The following is a 24937-nucleotide window of genomic DNA, read 5'->3' on the forward strand; positions in this document are numbered from 1 at the left end:
AATCAGTTTTGACATACTGATTCTGAATACTCTGGTGGCTGATTTACATTTTGCTATGCGACTTAACGTAACATAGAATGCTACAGATTCTGATTCATTTACTGCGAAAAATACAATAGCAGAAATATTTCCTATATGATTTCAAGACTACACTCGTGCATGTTTAGAAAAAGAAAAAAAAAAGAAAAAAACATTGCCTTATATGAATGAATGTCCTTTCTTATAATAACTCAAAAATTGAAACTGCTTTCGAGAATATGACATACATGTGGACTCCTTAAAACAATCAGAACAAAAATATGTATACAATACTGGTAACTTAGCGTAACAAGTTATGTAATTGCTCACCTATCCAATATTGCCTTTTGTCCAGTAGATGAAATTTACAGCGTTTAGTAAAATCCACTGGCGCAGTTCCGAAGTTTGCCACGCGTGTATCATTGAACAAATGGCCACAAAATTGTAATGAATCATACCAGCTGGACCGCTTTACGCCCAAATAGTAGTATTTGTCAGCACATTTATACCAATGCCCAGTTGCCGGTGATGGACACACGCATCCTGAAATTGAATTTGCTTTATATCTAACTTGTTAATTTGCAAAAAGTAGTCAAAGAGTTACTTAATTACTTATCTGGTGAAGGTTACACAGGCAACATGAAAATTCTATTTCATGTCCTATACATTTTCAAATAGCAATAATAATATATTTAATATTAAAGAAATGTGGTGTTTAGAACTAGAACGGATAGTACAGCATTCATGTTCGATTTGAAGTCGTAAACAAAAGGATATTTTATGGGGGGGGGGGGGGGGGGGGGGGGGGGGGGGGGGGGGGGGGGGCCGGGGGATTAGCGGGTAAGAAAGCTCGATAGTTTTCTTACATGATTAAAATCGACCATAGCTTCCTTACATGAATGAACTCGGCCTCGGTTTGAAACCACAACGGCACGAGACAAGTTATCAGCAGTTGAACATTTCTTATATCAATGTATTCTTATTCTTACAATTACAAAAAAAACAGCACAATTTTCATTACAAACTTACCTTGGAATAATACCGGCACTACAATAAAGATTATATTAGTGGATGCATACATGGTATAAAAACTTCCAAACATAACAAATATCAAATAAAACGATATTTAATGAAACACTGTGTGAAAGAGGACGATAGTTTTGGTTTGAAATGCGGGCTGTTTCTAGTTAACATGGTAATAGTGTATACTCGACAACATAAGTTAGGGGACGTAAGAGTTTTTAAAATATTATAACCACTACTGTGGGCTGTCCGATATAAAATATGGCATTATACTTTCTACGACAAAAATGAAAGATTCTTTTCAAAGTACAGAATGCTTTAAAACATTATTTTTGGGAAACTATAAAAAGATTAGTTTATTCGAAATATGCTGTTTCATAGAATAATCTGTGCTACATAAATGTAATTTTAGTGAAATTTAAAATCTTTGTATTGTCTGTTAATTTTTGAAAACCGTATGTTAAAATAGCTTTACAGCCTTATAATGTTATGCTCTTTTAAAAAAGTTATTACATGTATTATTATTGTTGTTTTCATTATAATATCTTCGGAATATAAATTAAGATATTTACTAAAGATAATAGGTAAGGGTAGATTTCTCGGAAGCACAGAGCACCTAAAACACAGCCTCAGAGCATCAGAAGTCCAAGCATCAATAAGCATTAATTTAAACCCCGTCGAAAATCTTTAGTTTTTGAGTTTTTAAATTTTACGTTATCCCTTGCCTGTCAGGTAACGTAAATAGTCTTTCTTGACTCCTTGCCAGTATTATCATATATTCCGCATGTTTTGAAAGCATCCCCAATGGAAGAAAGAATGGCGCAGTGTATTAGGCTTAAATTATTATGAGAAGTATACCTAAACCACGGTGAACTCTTGACCATTATTTGATAATAATAACTTTCGATATATTTGAACTAACTAAGTAACAAAGACATTATAAACAAATTCGATCACTCCAAGTTCATTTCTAGCAATAACGTGATTTATTAATTGTATAAGGTTTGATATAAGATCGACATTCTGTCCGTTTTGTAATCAAACTCAGTAACGGATTCTGTTGAGCATACCCACAAAATTCAGATTATACGGCAAGTTTCAAAGATTTAATGATTAATGAAGACCAAAAAGTGTCCGTCCGCCTGTATATGAAAAGTTCTTATACTAATACACGGAGGCATCACTCAGTTTTACCAATAAGACACGGAGGCTTCACTTAGTTTTACCACTAAGGTACGGAGGCATCACTTAGTTTTACAACTAAGGGACGGAGGCAGCACTCAGTTTAATACTAAGGCATGGAAGCATCACTCAGTTTTATCACTCCACTAAGGCACAGAGGCATCATTCATTTTTACCACTAAGGCACGGAGGCATCACTTAGTTTTAACCATTAAGGTACGGAGGCATCACTCAGTTAGGGGTTTTCGTGGCCGAGTAGTTAAGGACGCTGACTTCGAACCACTTGCCCCTCGCCGATGTGGATTCGAGTCTCACTCGCGGCGTTGCATTGTTCATGTAAGGAAGGAAGTCATCCAGCTGTTTCTACCCAAGTGCCCGCTCGTGATGAAATAATGGATGAAATAATGCACGGGCACCTGAGGTCTTCCTCCACCATCAAAGCTGGAAAGCCGCCATATATATATATATGACCTATACTTTTGTCGTAGCGACGTTAAACAAAAAAGAAGCATCATTCAGTTTTACACAGATGCACAGGGGCATCACTTAATTTAACCACTAAGGTATGTAGGCATCACTCAGTTTAAACACTAAGGCACCGAGGCATCACTCAGTACTTACAATTAAGACATGGAGGCATCACTCAGTTTTATCACTAAGACTTCGAGACATCACTCAGTTTTACCACTAAGGTATATAGGCATGTTTTTAGTACTAAGGCACGGAGGCATCACTTAGTGTTACCACTAAGGAAAGGGGGCATCCCTCAAATAAACCAATAAGGTATGGGCGCAACTTAGTTGTACCACTAAGGCACGGATGTATCACTTAGTTTTACCACTAAATGTCTTATGAGTCACTTAGTAATGAAAGTGTAAAACCTAAAAAGTGTTAGAAGCTGGCGCCTGTCACAATGGTAAAATGTGAAGCTTGTTTTTTTTTTCTCACAGCGGCTTACTTTGATGCTAGAGAATTCTGTACCTATGAGATAGGAATTAATGAAAAATAAGGCAAACCTTCTAACAAAATAAGACAAACCTTCTAACAAGACCCCGCTTAATATTTGCTGTATAAATTAAGTCAACAAAAAAAACTTGGAACTTTAAACAGGGCGATATCATTATGTTACACGTAAATTCCAATGAAAATTTACATCACAGTGACAACAAGTTTAGACTAACCTAATGATCTAAAATTCACAAAATCAATACTTAGTCTGGAATTGCAATATTTTTTATTTAGCTGCTTTCTAAGACCAAAGAGCTGAACCAAAAAATATTTTTCTCCACTATTCGCATCCGCGTCGGCGTCGGCATATAAGAGTTCCTTTGAGCGGAGCATGTTCATGCATTTCAATTTCTTCTATTGTTCCCAATGCACCATTAACTAAACCATCTTGAATATCCTTACTTCGTATAATATAGTGAGCATTCTGTGCAAGCTGCACCTCAGTCTCGAGTCCCCAGCTTTCATAGTAAACACTTTTGTCTTTAACGACTGAAGTTGCTTCAAGTTATTCTAATCTTTTAGAGAATTGTTTAGAAATATTACTGCACAGTCCGATGTTAAAGAATTATTATCCTGCATGTTTCAAAGCTCTTCTAGGTCTTATACGTCAGTTTGTTTACCAGTACGCACAAGCGAAGGATGGTGTGCAAAGTCTGGATCCTCCTTTTGTAGCACAAATGTTAATTCATGTAATCTGAAGAGTGTCCAAATGTAAGGAGCAAGTGCCCTATGAACTGTTTTGTTTATTCTTCAAAACTGACTTGTCAGCTACATGGCCTAACAAAAAAAAAATATCACCAACTGCTAATACCGAAATTCCTACAAATGTGTTACAGTTTTCAAACACATGTTGTAGTGCAAGATCAAGATCTGACTATTCAACACCCTTGTCAATTAAGTTAATATTTAAGTCGAAAAAAGGGCATAATTTTGTAAAATTGCAACACAGGGTTAAGAAATATGTACAATGAAAATCAACTCATTACAATAGACAATTGTGTGAAATTTCGATTCATTCCCATTAACGGGTACTGAGATACCAGCTTACATACAAAACCTTAACCAAATATTTCTAAGTCGAAAAAAGGGCATGATCTTGTAAAAATGCAAAGTAGAGTTATGGAACCTGTGCAGTGCATGTCAGATCATCACAGTGAACAAGTGTGTGAAGTTTCAATCCATTTCCCATAAGTAGATACTGAGATACCAGCTTACATATAAAATATTAACCAAAAATTTCTATGTCGAAAAAGGGCCATAATTTTGTAAAAAAAAGCAAAATAGAGTTATGGAAACTGTGCAGTGTAAGTAAGTTTATCACAGTGAATAAGTATGTGAAGTTTCAATCCATTCCCACGAGTGGTTACTGAGATACCAGCTTACATACAAAAACTTAACCAAATCGGGACGCCGACGCCGACGCATGGTTGAGTCCAACAGCTCTACCTATTCTTTGAATAGTCGAGCTAAAAGTTCATATTTCTCCTTATAGGTTCCTTAATCAGTAAGCTCTGTCTCTTGCCTCCAAGGTAAAAACAGTAGATGCAGACGGTGATAGTACTTGTCTGGGTCTGAATGACTTGTGGGGTTGACCTGCTTGAGCTTTATCATTATCATCACTATTGTGGCTGGACTTAGAACTGGACACTGAACTGTAATTTGAAACAAAGTCAGCTAAACATAATGTTTTCAAAGTCTTGCTGCATATTTATCAAGAATGTTTGGTACAATGACATCAGTGTGACTTTCATCCATATTCTGTAAAAGGTTGGCCTTTACATTCTTGTTTGATATTGCTTGTATCCTGTTGGTATAAACACTACAGGTGTATTACTATCTCTGAGAGGAAATCCAAGTATTCTTGCTATTGCTTCATGTTGCGAAACTTCTCTTGAAAAAATATAGCTTATTGATTTCAGCTTCACAGAAGTGGCTTCTTTGCAGGCATTTCTCATTATGTCTGACATGTTTCTCTCTGATTTACACATAAACGATGTTATGTAGGCAACACATGCCCAACATCTGTAATGTACTGATTGTCCATGATAGCACAAAGAGCTTTCAGAATCACAGAGTTATAGATTTTCATTTGCCGACTTCTTTTCCAGGGAACTCTTGTTTTTAATGTTACATGGAGAGCAGATTGGTCGTCATTTTCAGAAATATGTGCTTGTTTAAGAAGCTCAGTGTATGAAACGTCTGTTCCAGTTTGCAGCATAGCTTTTATATGATTGCTCAATGTTCAAGTCTCTTTTTCTCTGCAGGATGAACTAATCTTGCAATGATTGGATATGTAGATGGAGGCTTGGGAAAATGAAATCTACACTTAAGTTCCTTTTTCTGTTTGCAAGTCCTAGCGTGATCTTGCAGATATCATAGTTCCATGAGTTCAGTAATTGACCTATAGGATAAAGATCAGACAATATAACATGTTGCTTACCTTTCTAAAGATAATATCTATATGTCAAGTAGCAGTCACAGGTTTTCTTGCAAGCAAACAAAGTTTAGAACAAATAATTAATGTAAATGCAATTATATTTGTGACCTGAATATTGAAGGCCTATTTATTTGTAAAGAAGTGATATTCCAACTGGTCATTGTTTGCATAACAACAGTTAACAAATGATATTATTTGTGATTTTTCCAAGTTTAAAACTGCCCTTGTAAAATGGATAGTAACAAAATAATCAAGTATTGGATTGATGACAGTAATGCAGCAATGCAACGCTCGTTATAGCAACAAAATTTTGTTTTGTTTAAGCGCAATAGTTACTAATGTATAGATCAAATTAGCAAGCTTATGGGCTTTAATGGTAGCGCTTTATTTTTTAACTGGATTAATTAACGTAGAAGTATTTTTCAGCATTCATGACTTTAACTTGCAACTGAATTTTTACCTCTTTGTTTGTTGTACTGCTTTCTAGTGTTAAAGGCACAGCTGATTGTTCCTTACGACCGTGCCAGTATTAAAATTTGAAAGGGGACCAGTTTGAGACACTGAAGCATTTGTCTAAAAATACAAACAAGGATGTGTGTGTAGCATTTTTTACAGTAACAATCTTTAATTCATGTTTAATCATCATAGAGTTTAACCTGAGACAAGCAAGATTTTTACTGAGAAAGGAAAGATGCAGAAAAAGGTTTTAGAAAAGCTTGTATCAGACAGTCAGAAAATATTCAGATTAATACAGTGAGTACTCTGTTCTGAATAATCAACACCGTCCGAAAAGACAACCTCTTTACATGCCACTGTTTCTTACCTTGCGCCTAGGCGAGTCCCTATTGTCAGTTGACAGTTTCAGTTTCTTCTGTGATAACGGGCTGCTCTGATCTCTTGAGTGGGGACCAGTTTCAGACGTTGGAGCATTAGTCTGAAATGCATGAGAATGTGTAGCATTTTTCAGTGACAATCTGTTGTAAAAATTAATAAATATATGTGAAAATTTTAAAAGGAAAGAGCTCGGAAATTATGGTATATATTTCTAAAAAAATCACAAATGATTAATAAGCAAATGAAGTATTGCACATTACAGATAATGAACAGCCTTGTCAGGCATGGCTATCCCACGACCAAAGCTATGTTAAACGGTGGCAAGAAGACAATTCATTTCATTTAGTTCGGGATATAATCAAAAAAGTAAGTATGATTTTTGTACACCATACTTCCTCCCAATGGCTTCTATCACTGAAGAAGTTTTAACAGAATCCTTTCGATATGTTTATAGTTTGTATGGACAAATACCCATATGAACTGATGGAGACCTTTACTATAGAAGTATTAAAGAATAACGTAAAAAAGTATCGTTTGGTGTGATGTGATAGTACGAGCTTGCCACCTGGTTTATCTTGGCAAAATATGTACATACATGTAATGCAGAATTAAAAAAAAAATAACCGCCTCGGTAGCCTAGTGGTAGAGCGTCCGCTTCGATTGCGGAAGGTCGAGGGTTCGATCCACGGCCGCGTCATACCAAAGACGTAAAAATGGTACTAGTAGCTTCTTCGCTTGGCGCTCAGCATTAAAAGGATAGTGCTAGGACTGGTCAGTCCGGTGTCAGTATAATGTGACTGGGTGGGGTATCATGTCACGTGCCTACGGCGTGATATTCTAGTGAGGCAGCTCTATAAAGTTGGGCATTGTGCTCACTGCTACAAATAGACACCGTCGTTTATATGACTGAAAAATTGTTGAAAAAGACGTTAAACCCGAACACACACACAAAGGAAAAATTCATGCCAGAGAGAAAAAAGACAGCATCAAATATTTAAATACAACGAATACACGGAAAACTACTACGTCCATTAAACTACAAGTGTACTCTGAAATCAAATGACACTGAAACATATATGATGTAACTTTTTAACAGTTAACCAATACTTCCGTGAGTTTATCATGGTGAGAATGCAGTATCTCAATGTTGTCAGGTCTTGACTTTTAATATCAGTCACTCTTTACTGTCTTGGTCATCACCCATTTGGCTGTCTTGACTATCAGCTTTATCAGTGTCCTGTTTAACGTCCTTATCCATGTTTGGAAAGCTCTTGTGTGTCTGTTGGAAATATTCATCGCTGAAAAGAAAATCCTGCTCCGCTTTCACTTGGTCCAACTGTTTCTACAAGTGTTTCAATTTTTTCGAGCTCCGCGTTTTTCTTCCTCAGGAAGCTTTCTCTCTGGGTCAGACATGAAATGGACTGATTTTAGCAACCACTTCAATCTGCACGTCCTTTACAATATACAGATTCTTCATTGAATGCCTCTTGAACATCTTTCTGTATTTTTCCATTCTCTTTGTTCCAGACTTAATGTCATTTTTGGTAAAGTAGTAGATGGCTGCGCTGGTCTGACATGCTTGTCTCAGTTACTTTATTCATCGTCTCTAGCTTTTTCTTTTTTTTTTGGAATAGGTTGAGCTGTTGACTGAAAATCTTTCTGTGGGATACTGTTTGCACTGAAACTGGGACGAGCTGTTGACTTAGAATCTTTATGTGGGTACTGTTTGTACTTGAAAGGGTACTTGGTACCTGACTGTAAAGGGGAGGCTGAAGGGAACTATTGTTTGTATTGTCATCCATACTGTTTTTGTTTAGCAGAAGAGTTTTCCAGGATCTGAAAATAGAGAAGTGAAGGATAGGAAACATGCTTACTAGGTGTATACGCTCCGGGGCCAAATCCTGGCCGAAGTTGCCTTGTGCAATATGCAAAAAGGCATGCAAATGGACTTCATCGTACGTATGTTGTGACACATATGACTGCTGGTGATGAATGAAGCTGCCTTTAAGGTCCTTGCCAACTACAACTGGGATTGTGTCCAGTATGGTATACCAAATGTGTCAACAGGAATATATTTGACACTACCATTTTTGATAACAACAGCTTTACCAACCTGAGTAACTCTGTAGATATAGAGAATTAGATCAGCTTCAGCTGCCCAAAATCCTTGCCACAACGGCGGCACCATAGTCTAACTGCTGAGGGACATGATCCTAAAGGTAAACTGTCAGTCAGTCAAAATCCCCGAGAAGAGGCGAGTTGGATAACATGATATCTTAAGCCCAATCCGACATTGTTATCGGCACAGAATCTTAGCTCGATAACAGCATTAGGTCAACTAAATTATTCCCACAAGGCTTCAAGATACACCGCCGAAACCGCTAGGCAGGTACAGGTAAAGACGTCTTCATCCTAGTGACTGACAAGTATGCAAGTGAAGAACCAGAAAAACTGATACCATACGGGGACTGCGAGCTTGTATAAAACAGAATCAAGGCGTAGGGGGGCTCAAAATTTTAATGTTGTATCTTTCTACAAGCCAAACATCTGGGACAGAGCCTGAATACCTTGATCAGCTTCAGTCAGTCCTCTCAAGAATCCCAAATGGAGCTCACTTATGGCTAGGTGGAGACTTCAACCCCTCTGATATTGATTGGGAGAATGAATGTCCACACACCCAGGCTAAACATGACGCAATGTCATTTGCTCATTGATATGTGCAAAGATTTTTGACTCACCATCAAGGATTAAAGAATACACCAACAATCCACTTCATCTCTTCTTCACTCATAACAATACACTCAGTAACAAGTGAAAGGTCCTACCTGAATAGCTGATCATGATGCCGTTTACATTTAGGCTAGCCGCCCAATGAGCGTGAGGGAGCTGGCGAGAAAGGTTTACATAAACAGGAATGCAAACTACTAGTATGCGAAGATGCGAGACAGACTTCAACACATTTCTTGATATCACACAAGACATGAACGCCACGCTTGGGTAACATACGATCAGAAACTTAATCACCTTATGAATAAATATATTCCCTTTAAAATGATATCAAGAAATAAAGTAGAGAAACCATGGATTGATAGAAAGATCAATTAACAATATAAGCATAAAAATGAATTATGCACCAAGCAGAAGAAATCTGGCAACGTTCACAACATGCTCTCCAAGTTAGAAACTGGAACGTCAAGCATATTGGAAGTACGAAGAAAACATCACAGGCGTTGGCTGTCCAGATGTAGACACCTAACCCAGCATGTAAAAAAGGCTTTGGAACGAACTATATAGTCACTTTGGGAGGATAACTGCGGTGTGACGCCTTTGAAAGACAGGGGAGAGCTGCATAGCGACCCAATAAATAAGGTCAACATACTCAATCGGCAATACCTGTCACTTTTTACTGAAGTAGATAAGTCTTCCATACAATCACCCAATGGCGATACCTCTCCCACTATGCCAGACATTGATATCTCTACAGATGGCGTCCTCAAACTCCTTAGGAATCTTACATCCGCAGAAGGCAAAAGGACCTGATATGGTACTTGCAATAGTACAGAAGGGACTGGCGAGACACTGCGCCCCTTATCTTTGTGCACAGTATACAAGCGTTTGTTAGACGGGGGAATACCTGATGTCTGGACCAAAGTTAATGTGAGAGTGAGGGCGCTTTAAGGTCAGCAACTACAGACCAGTGTCCCTTACATGCATATGTTGTAAAGTGTTAAAGCATATATAATTATGCACTATATAGTGGTAAACTCGCCAGTGGTGGTTTTGCCACTGACCATTCCAAGGCGGTTTCCCACTATGTTCCTGTATTTGTTTGTTTTGTCCTTGTGTGTTTATTTTGTGTGTGTGTTTGGTGTGCGTGTGTTGATCGTGTGTGCCTTTTGGGAGGCTGCGTTTTTGGAACGTGGCTTTCCCTTTGGATATTCTTCCTTTTTTCTCTTTTTTTTTAGTAACATCATGCAACATTTCGACAAGCGCCGAATCCTCACTAACTGCCAAAATGGCTTCAGGAGGAGACGAGGTTGTGAGACTGAGCTTCTACATTGGTAGATGAACTAGTGCGACCATAAGACAAGAGACAACACGATCTCGCAGTTCTAGACTTCTCAAAGGCGTTCGACCGAGTACTATACAGTTGACTCTTAAGCAAGATCAACCACTATGGGATTAAAGAGCAGACTCTAGCATGGATCCAGTCCTTCTTACCAGGTTGAACATAACGTTTAATTGTTGATGGAACAATATCCGAGTCGGCACCTGTTACCAGCGGCGTCCCTCACTGAAATGTATTCGACCCAATACTCTTCCTGGCTTTCATCAATGAGACTCGCCTCCTTGCATATATAACTGGGTGGTATACCGAGAGATCAACTCTGAGTCTGACTTCAAACGATTTCAACAGGACTAACATTGTCTTGCAAACTGGGAAAAGCTATTGGATACGTCCTATTACCCTGAAAAGTGCAGTAGTCTGTGAGTACACGGGAAGAGGTCCCCAATCATGTACAACTACACTCAAAAAGGCAACAAACTTGACTCTGACTTGTACAAAGTACCTAGAGGTGTAGCTGACACAGAGCCTCTCCTGGAACACACACAGTGGCAAAATTACCAAGAAATGGGGAGTACTCTAGGTTTCCTCCGTCGAAAGCTCAGAATAAGTAGTGAGGATACCAAGCTCACTTTTGCGTTCAAATTAACCTGGAATATTGTTACACCGTATGGAACCCCTACATCAAGGACGAGACTAAACAGCTGGAGTTGGTAGAGAGGCACGCAGTCCGTCACGTCACAGGCAATACAACACCAGTATAGCGTTGCCTCTATGATGGATGCCCTGCAATGGGAAACGCTTAAATCCCGAGGAACAAAGGCTGAGCTCACCATGTTCTTCAAAATCGTCAACAACCTGGTAGATATCCCAGTCGATCAATACCTCACTCCAGCATCAGGCGGCACTAGATCTACGACCAACGGAAAATATTCCCTGCGGAACATTTACTTCACACTACAGGAATTCCTTTTCCCAAGAGCCAACACCACATGGAACAGCCTACCAGCTGTTGCCCCTGACTTAGTATCATTCAAGCAGAGACTATCAACACTGATTTCTAAGTAGGATCTTCCAAGCTACAAGTACCGGCCGCTGCCACAGTAACGGAGGAGGCTTGAGATAAAGGTGCAAGAACGTAGTTAGGTAGCATATTAATATATCTCAATTTTTTAACTATTCCACTTTTTTACCATGCTATATTTTCAATGTCTTTCCTCTTGACCAATCCACCTATCGGCCTAGATCTTGATAGTGGGCCAAGGGATTTCTGTTTTCATTAGCGCAGTTGGGGGCTTATGACTTTCACGGTATGGTTCCAAAAAACAGGGGTCGTTGTTTATTGGAAAGTCAGTCTACCCTGGAACAACTGATATACCTATATTAATAAGTGAGAATAGGATACGGGGTTTTTATTATAAAACTTTTATTTAACTACATGTAATAACTTTGAAAATTATATCTATTTTTTTTCTTTTTTTTTTTGCATTTCTTAAACAATAAATGATTGGCATTTATTTCTTCAATGATAAACTTATTTAGGAATATATCACAAATTTCACCATAGGAAGAAACTAAGTATTTAGTTTTTCAAGTTCTATCTAGAGATGTGTACATATTCAAATTTGATATTTAAGAAAAGTGTGACATAAATTTACTCATTTAAAGTTTTATTTTATTGCTTTCTGAATATTGAAAAGGACATTTCCCAGTAGGCATTTGACGTCGGTTAGACGTCGTATAGACGTCGGACCCCGACGTCGGATTAACATTGGATTTTGGTTGGATTTGCAAACCGTTTAGACGTCAGATCCCGACGTTGGCTAGACGTCGCAATCCGACCGTTTTCCAACCAAACTCTAACCACTTTCCAACCAAAATCTGACCAAATTTTCAACAGAATTTGCAATCAAACAAGTAATCAACACATGTATTTTATCATCTTTATTTCACATGATAGCGACATAAGTCTAATATCATAAATTCAAAAAAAGCAATCCAGTAATTGAAACTTTCAAGTTTAGTCATGTCTGCATGATTCTTCAACTCCGCTAAAATTCCCATCTGAAATGTATAAAATTTGACAGTTTCATCATTTCATTAAATTTGAAAACTTATACAAGTATGCTAGAGCTATTACTAAAGAACATAATTGCTACGTGCAAAACAAACATGTTTTATTTTAAATTCTAAAAGAAATCTCTATAACCTCATAAAATGTAATGAAGTTTTATGTTAAACGCAATTGTTTTTTAAAGTAATAAACATAATGCATCAACCTTTGAAAGAATACGTAACATTAAAAAGAATAACTATTAAACTAAGTACAATTTTCAAAAATCTGCTACTCACGTTGCGGATCCCTTTGTGTAAAGTATTTATAAACTTGCTCTATATTATCCCACAAATATCATATTACCGGAAGACTTGTGTAAACCGATGCAGGCTTATCTCGTGAAGGCTGCCTAATAAACGGCACCGTGTAAAATATGGAGTGGAGTGGTGGAGTGGAGTCTGGAGTCGATTTTGGAGTCAATTTTGGAGTCAAATTTGGAGTCACTTTTGGATTCAAATTTGGGGTGGAGTCTTTTTTGGAGTCAAATTAAGAGTCAATTTTGGAGTCTAATTTGGAGTCAGTTTTGGAGTCAAAATTTAATAAAACCTAGTATCATACTCCCCTAGAAATAACAATGACTGTTACTGATGTTTTCTCAAATGACCCTTATCAGATTGGTAAGAATAACTTGCCATTACATTGGATAGTTAATTACAACAAATCACTCTCTACTTTATGACAGATTTCTACAAAATTCTGCTGGAGAAGGTACTGGTACAGTACCTCAGCATGATATCTCATTCTTATCAGGACTTGACCCCTTAATTTACTTCATGGTTTGTTATTTATAATGTTGGGTCAGATGTTGCCTGAAGATTACTCAGAGAGAATTGATAAACATTTCTAACTTGAAATGTGAAATAATGAGAAAGTATTGTTTTAAGTTTTTAAAATGAATCCGGAAAATAAAAGCAAGAAAAAAAACTTACGTAATTAAATATTTACTATCTGCTACAAACGGCATGATATAATAGACAATAGTACAATTCACAAAAAAATACATTTGCACTAGTCTGGTTCTTGATTCGTCTGTTCATTCCATACAAAATTTGCTTTCAATTAAAGAACTATATGAATTCTGATCAACTTCATGCCTGTGCAGGCCATTCTCGCATACAAGAGCTCTACCACGGTTCTCGGGTACCATGTCGAACATCAGATGAATGAGAATAGTGCAGGCTGATCTAGTTCGATCAAATTTATAAACGATACCTATATTAAATAACGAATGGCGTATTGATAAATTAACAAAGTTAGAATTTATAAATATCAAGATTGCAGGCGAGTAGCCAGGACCTTATTCATAGTACGCAGGGGTGTTGTGTTGGGGGTACGGGGGTATCCTCCCCCAAGAATTTTTTAAAATGAGAACAGCAAATGGTGCATTTTGGGTATATCTGAAGTAAATACAGTGAACGTAAACCTTGTTCTTTTTTGTTTGTTTTGTTTTTAATTAATTTCATACAAAATGTATTATTTTAGTAGACCTACACACGTGTGAAAGAGACATTTTATTACAGATATGTTTCAGTACATACAATAATGCAGGCTTTTGTTGTAACTTTAAAATAAATCAACAAAGATATATTGAGGGGCGATATCGAAAAAAGTGTTTATTTAGAATTACTGCTATTACGTTCCCTTTCACGTTAAGCCTTGAAATTATAATATCCAAAGTATTTCTGGGACTTTAATACCCTTGGTAAACCATAATGTTACCAATAATGACATGACCATTGTCTTAAAACACAGACTCTAATAGAAATGTTATAACCAGGAAAACCGTGATGAAAACAGTTATAACCAGTGTTGTTTGTTTTTTTCTTCGACTATAAAATCAAGGAATTCCATTCCTAAATTCACCACAAAAGTGATAATGATAATTAATGTAGACCAAACACTTCAGTAACATTAAGCATCAATGAGACTCCACTCACAAAATCCCTAAACATTAAAAAAAATCCTGCTTGAGAGGCCGCATAAAATTAGAGACCATTGTCTTAAAACCCATTTTATCAATCAAGACTGTTTCAATAAGAGACAGTTACATATATTTAGTGACTACAGGCCTGAGAGAAATCACCCCATGCCTCCAATCAAAAAATGGCTCCAAAAAAACACCACTCCAAATTTGACTCCAAAATCGACTCCAAAACTAACTCCAAAATGGACTCCAAATTTGACTCCAAAAAAGACTCCACTCCAAAATCGACTCCAAATTTGACTCCAAAAAAGACTCCACTCAAAAATCGACTCCAAATTTGACTCCAAAAAAGACTCCACTCCAAAATCGACTCCAAATTTGACTCCAAAAAAGACTCCACTCCAAATTTGACTCCAAAATTGACTCCAAAATCGACTCCAGACTCCACTCCACCACTCCACTCCACGACTCCACTCCATATTTTACACGGTGCCCTAATAAACAACATGTGTAGAGGATCCTTAGGTGAATTTAGAATAATGTATACATGTGTACTGAATGCAATTTTTCCTGAACAGTTTTAAATTGGTAAAAAAGAAATCCGTTTCCGAAAATATACAATCTCATGCGATTTTGTAACATAATTAATGATGTTTGATGTGCGAATGAACTATTATTTACAAGTGCATGTTCAGGCATAACTATCTTTAAACTATACTAGCAAAATTACACCAGTCATTACTAGCAAAATTACACCAGTCATTAATGAAAACATTTAAACAGACTTTCTATCCAGCCTAATTCCAACGTCTCCTAGACGTCTAAGTCTGACGTCTATTAGTCGTCGTGGTTATGACGTTGGTTAGACGTTGGATTCAGGTCGCCGACGTCGCGACCAAAATCCAACGTCTAACCAACGTCGGTACGACGTCAGGTGTTTACTGGGTTGTATAAGAATGAAAACCCAAAGTTCATTTCAGTGTTATAAAGTAAAGCGTGCATAATGTACACTTTATGCAACTTTCTATTGAAACTGAAATTGCAGTATAGATGAAACACGTATATATATAGAGAGAGATATAATTGTAAGATCACTTTGGCAGCTATATATGACCGTTTTTCATTACCATGATATTGGCAGATCTATATTGTTTGCCAATTCAAAGATATTATTGAGTTTTCACCATACCTGTATCTTACTATCATTATTATTATTGTTATTTATAATAATAATAATAATAATAATAATAATCGGCATTCACTGACGAAAAATAATTTTCTTTCAACTCCACTGCACACATCTTCATGGTCAAATGGGGATCCCTGTTGTGCTAATTGCCCTTTAATTAGCTACTGTTACATAATCGCTGATAAGCAGCAGATAAGACGGGGGCTGGTTATTGGTTTGGGGGGGGGGGGGGGGGGGGTACACTTATATAATAGTGGTCAGAGTAACTGAGACGACGTACAAAATAGATGTTGATTTTAATTCATGTTCTAATTCGATTACGGTTGGAACTTTTGAAAGATTTAAAAGCTGCATGAATCAAGTTAGAAACACACACCGGCTAAAATTAGAAACATGTACACAGTCGAAACTTCATGAATCATTTCGTGAAGAAAATTGCTTTAAAAGTTGGAAATATATCTGTTACATTCGCTCGGAATAAAGGAAAGTTATCTGGTATAAAAATGATTTTTAACTACTTACTGTTATATAAGTTCACGTGTTATTTTAAAGAAATATAACAGTGCTCAACCGTACTTTGAATCGGATAATATAAAATTTTTAAGGTTTTTTTTTCTGTTTTACCGTATGTATTTATACCATTGATTTATGGTAGTTCAAGTTCAGCAATACGAACAGTTTATTTTTACAAAACTACTTACCTACACTTAGTTTAATTATTTTTAAATAATTATTTTTTTTAAAAAAATATGACAGATGTCATTAATTAGGACATTGAATACATGTAACTGAAGAGCGATTTCTGAGTGAATACAGTAGTGTCACCTCATATAGTACAGAGGCCAACTTGTAGGAAACATATTATTAGTCTGGTTTGCTTAGTCACATCATGAACTTGGCTGCATTGAAACGTTTTGTTTTGCCGAAAGATACCAGCTAGTGGAAACTTTAAGGCACAGTTTGATGAAAATTAATTATAATTAATACTTGTCCTGAATAATTGTAATTAATTAATTACTTGTCCCAAAACCCAAGTAATTAATTGTAATTTAATTGATAAGATTGTCAAAATACATGTAAGTGTAATTAATTAATTATTTCATAAAATAATTAGGCACAACCCTGGTCAAGGTCATAATTAGAGGTCAAAGGTCCTTGTCCGGGCTGTAACACAGGGTTTTTTAAATAACTTGGCACAATTGTTTGCCTAAATGAGACAGTTTGTCAAGCATAAGTAGTTGAAAGGTTAAGGTCACATTTAGGGGTCAAAGATCAAAAGTTTACGCATTTTCTCTTGTCTGGGCTGTAACTTAGCCATGGATGGAGATGTTTTAAAAAACTTGACAGAAATATTTGCTGCAATCAGTTCTGTCACCGCCAGTTAGTATAATAAATGTTAGTCCTTTTGACAGCTGGCGGGCTCAACATGTTGCTCATGGGCATCTAGTGTTCATATTGGGGCACTTGTTCCCTTTTAGGGTTCACTAGACATAGAAAAACCTTTAAACAACTTCTCATGAACAGTTAGATTCACCTAGATTCATGGAACCATGTACAGTGACATTGAAGGGTAACAGTGTCGTCCTAAGGACACATTTAAAATGTATCTAACTTACGAAATTTTGTTAAAGACTGACATTGGTGGTCTTACGTGGCGGTGTATGGCCTTAAAATTGTTGTCGGACAGTGGCTGTTTTTGTCAAGCCCACTTGCGGAAGTAAAGACATAGTTGTCCAAATGGCTGTTCGGTGTATGTGCGTCCAGATTTGTTTGTCACTCTCATTATTATAATTATAGTAATCAGCAAACATATTCAATTTTGGTAGAGATTTATCATTAATCCCCCGCCGTGGCGGAGGGATTATAGGAATGGTCTGCGTCCGTCCTTCCGTACTTCCGTCCTTCCGTCTGTAACAAATTCGTGTCCGGTCCATATCTCCTAAACCCCTTGAAGGATTTTCATGAAACTTGGGTCAAATGATCACCTCATCAAGACGTTGTGCAGAATTCATGAGTCAGCCTTGTCAGTTCAAGGTCAAGGTCACAGCTAAAATCAAAGGTTTTACCCTTTCACTATCCATAGCAGTGGCGGGGGATTTAGCTGTCTTTCAGACTGCCTTGTTATAATCTGTTTTAACCACCATAACCTTGTACCGATACTTAGTATGTAGTGGAGAGAATTACTGTAAGAGCTTTCGACTCAATCCACTTTGTATTGAATGGATGTTTAATTGTTGTATATCGTGTAAACCAACTTTGTCATGCATGGGGCAATCTTGTTGATATTTGGCATGAATGTTAACCTCAGTGAGATGGAGTGTCATGCGCAATCCCCAGGTTCTTATCTCAAAAGTCAAGGTCCCAGTTGGAGGTCAAAGGTCATGTCAGATCTTGACCGGCCCATAACTTTGACATGCATTGAGGAATCTTGTTTATATTTGGCATGAATGCTTAACTCAATGAGACGGACTCTATCTCAAAGGTCAAGGTCACAGTTAGGGGTCAAAGGGTGGGCTTGACATGCTGCCTGTGGGCACCTAGTTTACTATATGTGAAAAAATACCTGAATATTCCTTTTTAAAAATCAGATGTTTTTACTAAAATTTAGGCAGATGAGCAAATGAAATATTTTGGGCAGAAGACTCAAGATCAATAAACATGCACTGGATTTGATTATAGATTTTGTCATTCACTTTATACATGTCCTTGTTTATTGTTCTGAAATTATACACCTGTTAACAAAAGTGTATAATATGCTCTATTTGGTGTAAGAAGCATGCAATATCATATTACAGTAATACCCTGATATTTTGTTTTTGGTTTTTAAGGATTTATAATTATATTTCACAGTTAAATAGCTCATGAGCTAATATAATTCCCGGCTGTCAAAATTCCAGAAGTTTCCATGGAATGTCTTTGAATTTCCATGGAAGTCCGGACTCTGGAGTATTCGGATAAACTTTCCAGAGCTTGATATGGAAAAATGTCCAAGGATTTCCGAAGAACTTTAATTTTCCGGAGTGATTCCACTGCCGTCCGTGAACAATTTTCCAGAGCAATTCCGCAGTTGTCCAGGAAGTTCTGTTGACAGTATTATACAATAGCAATAAATGTGATTTATAGACTTTTTTGCAGTACATATATAGTGAGCAATAACACCTCAGTACAAGCAATATGATTTTATTGCATATGATCACTTTTGCAGTTTCAAACAGTATAATGATATATATGAACAAGGAAAATGAACCTTTGCCAGTTAAAAGTGACTGATTAGAATATTTTTTAAGCATATACATAGTTTCGAACAAAGGTTAGTTACACTTAAATAATAATGAAAGCATTCAAAGATAGTACCTAAAGATATCTGTTTTCATATATGCATATTATTTATAAAATCTTTGTGAAGCTTTTGTTTATACTTTAGCATTCATTGTTTTATGCTATATAATGACTGATGCAAAAATTCACATGCATGTGTTAATTAGCATAATTAATGTATGTATTGTTTCATTGGTCAGTTATGTAAACAAACTCAATTGAGCAATTTCTAGAATCCTCAATATTAACTTTGAACTGAATTACTTCATATAATAAAGTTTCACTAATATTTACACAATTTGTTAACATCAGACTTCCAGTTACACATTTTGAAAATTCCTCTGTAAGATCAGTTGATCTAATTGGCTGAGCTTGATCACATGGTATTCCCAGTCTGATGCTAATTGTTTTCAGATGTGTTTAAAATCCCTTAGAAAATGACAGAGTTATTTTCCAGAGTTAAATGACCAGGATTTTTTCAAAGTGCTACATTTCCGCAGTGCCGGTGAATATTCCATGAACATTTGATAGATGTCCAGAGTAATTTCCAGAGATGTCCGTGGAAAACATTTGCAATCACTCTGGACATGTTATATAACAGGTGACTTTTCCGGACTATTCCATGGAAAGTACCTACTTTCCATGGAAGTTTTGCATTTGTCTGCAATTTTTCCACAGTTACTCTGGAATATGTACAGCCGGGTAAATTTAGCCAACATGAAGCCTCATGTGTCTTCCACATCAAATAGTCCACAAATATAACAAAAATGGTAATTCAGCTATAACTTTAAAATAACATGAAATTTAGCAACTAGGTTGACAACATTGTGGAGAACATGCACAATATTTTATTTTCGCCATTTTTCAGTTTGTTTGTCCATCTGACTGTAGAACCTGTCAGTCATTACATGTAATAGTTGATTCTGTCGTAACTTAAAAGTACAGGTGATTTTTTCTTGAAACCTGAGACAGGTAGAAAGCCATATGTCCCTTTATCTGTCACTTCATCTGTTTGTCAACTGGCTGCAAAAGATAGTCCTTTGTTAGTGAAATTGTTACCTTTCAAATTACAAGGATTTTTTTTCATGAAACCTGTCTTTAAGATTGTAGATTATTTATAGAATAATCACGTTCTTAAATTCGGTTTCAGTCCGAAAAACGTGGTTCTTACCGCAGCAATTATGTCTGACAAGTGCCTGATTCAATAGAGGACATTCATTTTAGAGATTATCAGAGATAGGTTATATGGATATTTCATTTGTATTCTTCAGGGCACTCGTTTGGCCGTTTTTGGGGCCAAATATGGGCCCCATTCCCCTCATAAATTAATGTAGGGTTAACGCACGTTTTTTTGTGTAACAACATCTGCAGAATCCCAAGGGATTGGTTGGTGCACGAGCCCGTAGGGCGAGTGCACCAACATAGCCCGAGGGATTCTGCAGATGTTGTTTCACGAAACAAACGTGCGTTATCGCTATTCTTGCATAAAACACAACTTAAGTGCTGGAAATATCGAAAAAACAAGACTATCCAGCTGACATTTATTTAGCCGATCGAAGTCGGCCGTTTCAGGTTGTTATGGACACATGTTTTATTTATGCATTTCCAGGGCATACAGAAACAGTGCGTATTTTATACATGTCGAACGGACATTCTTGTTGTGGTAATTTCTTTAATATTAAATATATGTAAAATAAGCATGACTTCCCTTTTTCCGATATATCGGTAGGAACTTTAGCTTTAGAGGCTCGGAATTATGAGAAAAGGGCATAACCCTACACGGCATCCTGTCTTTACACAATTTGCAGGTGAGGTGCCGACAGAACACAATTCTGCTTGGTTTAAATTAATAGTCTGCCCCTTACGCTTTTTAAATGTAAATATTATCGTTTAATAGAAACTGGTATCAATACCTATATTCTTCATGTCGTTAAGAATGAAGTCTCTAGGCCTATAACTAGAAAATTTTGCTTTGCACCCCATCCCGTCGCGATCAAAGTTTGATAAACACAAAAATTTGAATTTTTCCAACATCGATATAATCAACTTAGATTGGATTTATAAACTAAAACATGGTTGGTGAGATCTACAAATAAATTGAAAAATATATAATAAATACCTTCTGTTCATCAAATGTTCATTAACTGTGGAAAAATCCTTCAAACTTTACGCTTCGTCATGTTTATGCTTTACATTACACACCATCACTGTATCAGTAGACTGCATAGATGTGTAAAGTAGACACAAACATTTTTTAAAAGTTTTAGTGTAAGATTTAAAGTTAGCATGTCAACTTTCTCGACTCAAATTAATTTGGAAAACGAAATTGTATTTTTGTAAATTGTTGTTTGCCTATCATTTTCAGGGATTAAATCGCGGCGTGTAAACTTACTTTGAGTCTAATACGCGTAATAATACAATAATAAGGAACGTCAATTCAGTCGCGTATCAAGAGAGGTAGCGCTTATTACAAGTTAAAGTAAAGTTAGGTTGAAAAATGATATTTTTAATAAATATGCAGATGAAAAGATTTCATAAATCTCGGACCTTTCGACTTCGGCCAAAATTGATTCGGGATCCATAATTTGCTTACGTTGGACCCACAACAGCATATTCAAAACGTTCACCAACAGCGCGTGCTCACGAGAATCTCCTTGTTTGTACACGTTTTTTCCCTGTTTGTGCATGCCCAAAATCGGCAAAAAACAAAGGTTTTATGCAAGAATATGTTTTTTTCCCCTTTCTCAGAAGAAAATTCCCCTGATAATAGGTAATGTTTAACACAGCTAGATATGAACTCTCTTTCAAGTTATATATTATAGTGCCTCTGAGGAAGGTTACTGCTGCAATATAGATACATTAGTTAGAAATGATTGAAAACAGTATTAGTAAGTGCGAAAAGTAGTAACATATATTCGGCTAAAAACTTCCCCTTTGTGTCTTAAAACGACAAAAAATTCCTCTTCCTGAGGGTATGGGTACCTGTCCCCAAAAGTTGTCTAGTGCCCTGGTATTTTATGATTATCAAGATGTATGGCAGTGAAGATGTATCTTAAAGACAGGTTTATGTTTTAAAAGTTACTTCAGAGCGCCACTCAATATATAGTTGTATAAAAATAGGATTTTAATCAAATAAAAGTTACAGTTTCAATTTAAGACATTTAGTGCTTGGCAGTACTCTTTGTTTTCTGAAATTTCAACTGTTTTAACTTCAAATAAAAGCTTTTATTTAACTTAACAAACTTTTTAATGTAGATACTTCAATCACTAGCCAAGTGTTCATTTATTTATACAACTATGGTTAGTGTACTTCAAAGACCTGCAAAACCTTGTAATAATCACATGATTTAAAAATAGACTGAAGATACTTAACTTGTAAGTTGCAATTAATTAGATCCGGTACATATAAAGTAAAAAAGTCCTAGTGAAGCATTGTGTCACATGATTATATGATTTAACTGGCGAAGTAGATTCTTCTAACTAATTGAGGGATTACTTTTGATTAATTACTGAAGTAGAGAAATGTTAAAGGTCATTTGTGGCCTTTAAGGTAAATTAATTAGATTTATTTTATCATATTATTGAAATAAACTATATTTCAGTAGTGAAAGTTTTCAAGAAAATTTAATTTTAATTTTTAACAATGTCTTATCCTGGAGGAAACCTGTCAGTCTGGTGGATAGGTCTGCTTACTATATGATTATGAAAAATGTTTAAAAAAATCCTAAACAGTCACTTTAATTTCAGATCTACTTGGATTCACAATTAAGCGCGCAGGCTCTCCTGTTGCCTACTCAGTGGCCAAGATGCCGCCGACTGCAGATCTGAAATCCTTTATAACTGGCCTCACCAAAGAACATAAGGTCATGGTGTTCAGCAAAACAACTTGTCCATTTTGTATCCAGGTAAGTTACTGTTATTTTGGTCTTGAATTTATCTATTTACGTTTAATGCAATTTTTATAAAGCCTTATGGTTTATGTTATGGTGATATCCGTCCATCTGTCCTTGAACATTTTCCGTTTTTGGACCCTAAATAAGGGTCTACCTTTGCATGATCAAGAGGTGACTAGTGAAGTTTTAGCACATGGCTTTTCTGTATCTCTGTGATTCTAGTAGATAAAGACACCTCATTTCTTTACGTAAATGAGATGTGAAACCATAATTTTTAAGGGCCTTGCATGTTTCTGTGAGATTGCTTGAGAAAGACAAGATTTATGGCGCTTTGTAATTACATTTATTAGCTCACCTGTCACAAAGTGACAAGGTGAGCTTTTGTGATCGCGTGGCGTCCGTCTGTCCGTCCATAAACTTTTGCTTGTGACCACTCTAGAGGTCACACTTTTCATGGGATCTTTATGAAAGTTGGTCAGAATGTTCATCTTGATGATATCTAGGTCAAGTTTGAAACTGGGTCACGTGGGGTCTAAAACTAGGTCAGTAGGTCTAAAAATAGAAAAACCTTGTGACCTCTCTAGAGGCCATATTTCTCAATGGATCTTCATGAAAATTGGTCAGAATGTTCATCTTGATGATGTCTAGGTCAAGTTCGAAACTGGGTCACGTGGGGTCAAAAACTAGGTCAGTAGATCTAAAAATAGAAAAACCTTGTGACCTCTCTAGAGGCTATTTTTTTCAAGAGATCTTCATGAATATTGGTCAGAATGTTCACCTTGATGATATCTAGGTCAAGTTCGAAACTGGGTCACGTGGGATCAAAAACTAGGTCAGTAGATCTAAAAATAGAAAAACCTTGTGACCTCTCTAGAGGCCATATTTCTCAATGGATCTTCATAAAAAATTGGTCAGAATGTTCATCTTGATGATATCTAGGTCAAGTTTGAAACTGGGTTACGTGGGGTCAAAAACTAGGTCAGTAGATCTAAAAATAGAAAAACCTTGTGACCTCTCTAGAGGCTATTTTTTTCAAGAGATCTTCATGAATATTGGTCAGAATGTTCACCTTGATGATATCTAGGTCAAGTTCGAAACTGGGTCACGTAGGGTCAAAAACTAGGTCAGTAGGTCCAAAAATAGAAAAACCTTGTGACCTCTCTAGAGGCCATATTTCTCAATGGATCTTCATGAAAATTGATCAGAATGTTCATCTTGATGATATAGAGATCAAGTTCGAAACTGGGTTACTTGGGGTCAAAAACTAGGTCAGTAGATCTAAAAATAGAAAAACCTTGTGACCTCTCTAGAGGCCATATTTTTCAAGAGATCTTCATGAATATTGGTCAGAATGTTTACCTTGATGATATCTAGGTCATGTTCGAAACTGGGTCACGTGGGGTCAAAAACTAGGTCAGTAGGTCTAAAAATAGAAAAACCTTGTGACCTCTCTAGAGGCCATATTTCTCAATGGATCTTCATAGAAATTGGTCAGAATGTTCACCTTGATGATCTCAAGATCAAGTTTGAAACTGGGTCACGTGGAGTCAAAAATTAGGTCAGTAGGTCTGAAAACAGAAAAAAATTTGTGACCTCTCTAGAGGCCATATTTTTCACAGGATCTTTATGAAAATTGGTCAGAATGTTATCCTTGATGATATCTAGGTCAGGTTCGAAACTGGGTCATGTGTGGTCAATAACTAGGTCAGTAGATCTAAAAATAGAAAAACCTTGTGACCTCTTTAGAGGCCATATTTTTCAAGAAATCTTCATGAAAATTGGTCAGAATGTTCACCTTGATGATATCTAGATCAAATTCGAAACTGGGTCACGTGCGGTCAAAAACTAGGTCAGTAGGTCTAAAAATAGAAAAACCTTGTGACCTTTCTAGAGGCCATATTTCTCAATGGATCTTCATGAAAATTAATG

At 36.5% G+C, this 24937-nt stretch overlaps 2 protein-coding genes across 4 annotated transcripts in view; one reads left to right on the forward strand and one right to left on the reverse strand.

Moving 5' to 3' along the window:
- LOC123528926 (uncharacterized) overlaps positions 1-24937 on the reverse strand; it is a 51149-nt gene that overhangs the window by 7034 nt on the left and 19178 nt on the right. Inside the window, exons 2-4 of one of the 2 annotated variants that reach the window (XM_053521491.1) lie at positions 20079-20138; positions 6492-6602; positions 349-561 (exon numbers count right to left, since the gene is read on the reverse strand). The gene's annotated coding sequence lies outside the window, so the exon portion shown is untranslated. The remainder of the gene's footprint in view (positions 1-348; positions 562-6491; positions 6603-20078; positions 20139-24937) is intronic. The other variant, XM_053521490.1, reaches the window with a different exon arrangement.
- Positions 16141-24937, forward strand: part of LOC123528927 (thioredoxin reductase 1, cytoplasmic-like) — a 58399-nt gene continuing 49602 nt past the window's right edge. The window contains exons 1-2 of one of the 2 annotated variants that reach the window (XM_045309003.2): positions 16141-16292; positions 22863-23020. In XM_045309003.2, the coding sequence (XP_045164938.2) occupies positions 16211-16292; positions 22863-23020 (240 nt within the window). In that variant the 5' untranslated portion in view covers positions 16141-16210. Of the gene's footprint in view, positions 16293-22511; positions 22666-22862; positions 23021-24937 lie in introns of those variants that run through there. The other variant, XM_045309004.2, reaches the window with a different exon arrangement.

Source organism: Mercenaria mercenaria, chromosome 13 (genome assembly GCF_021730395.1).
Source record: "Mercenaria mercenaria strain notata chromosome 13, MADL_Memer_1, whole genome shotgun sequence".
Lineage (NCBI taxonomy): Eukaryota > Metazoa > Mollusca > Bivalvia > Venerida > Veneridae > Mercenaria > Mercenaria mercenaria.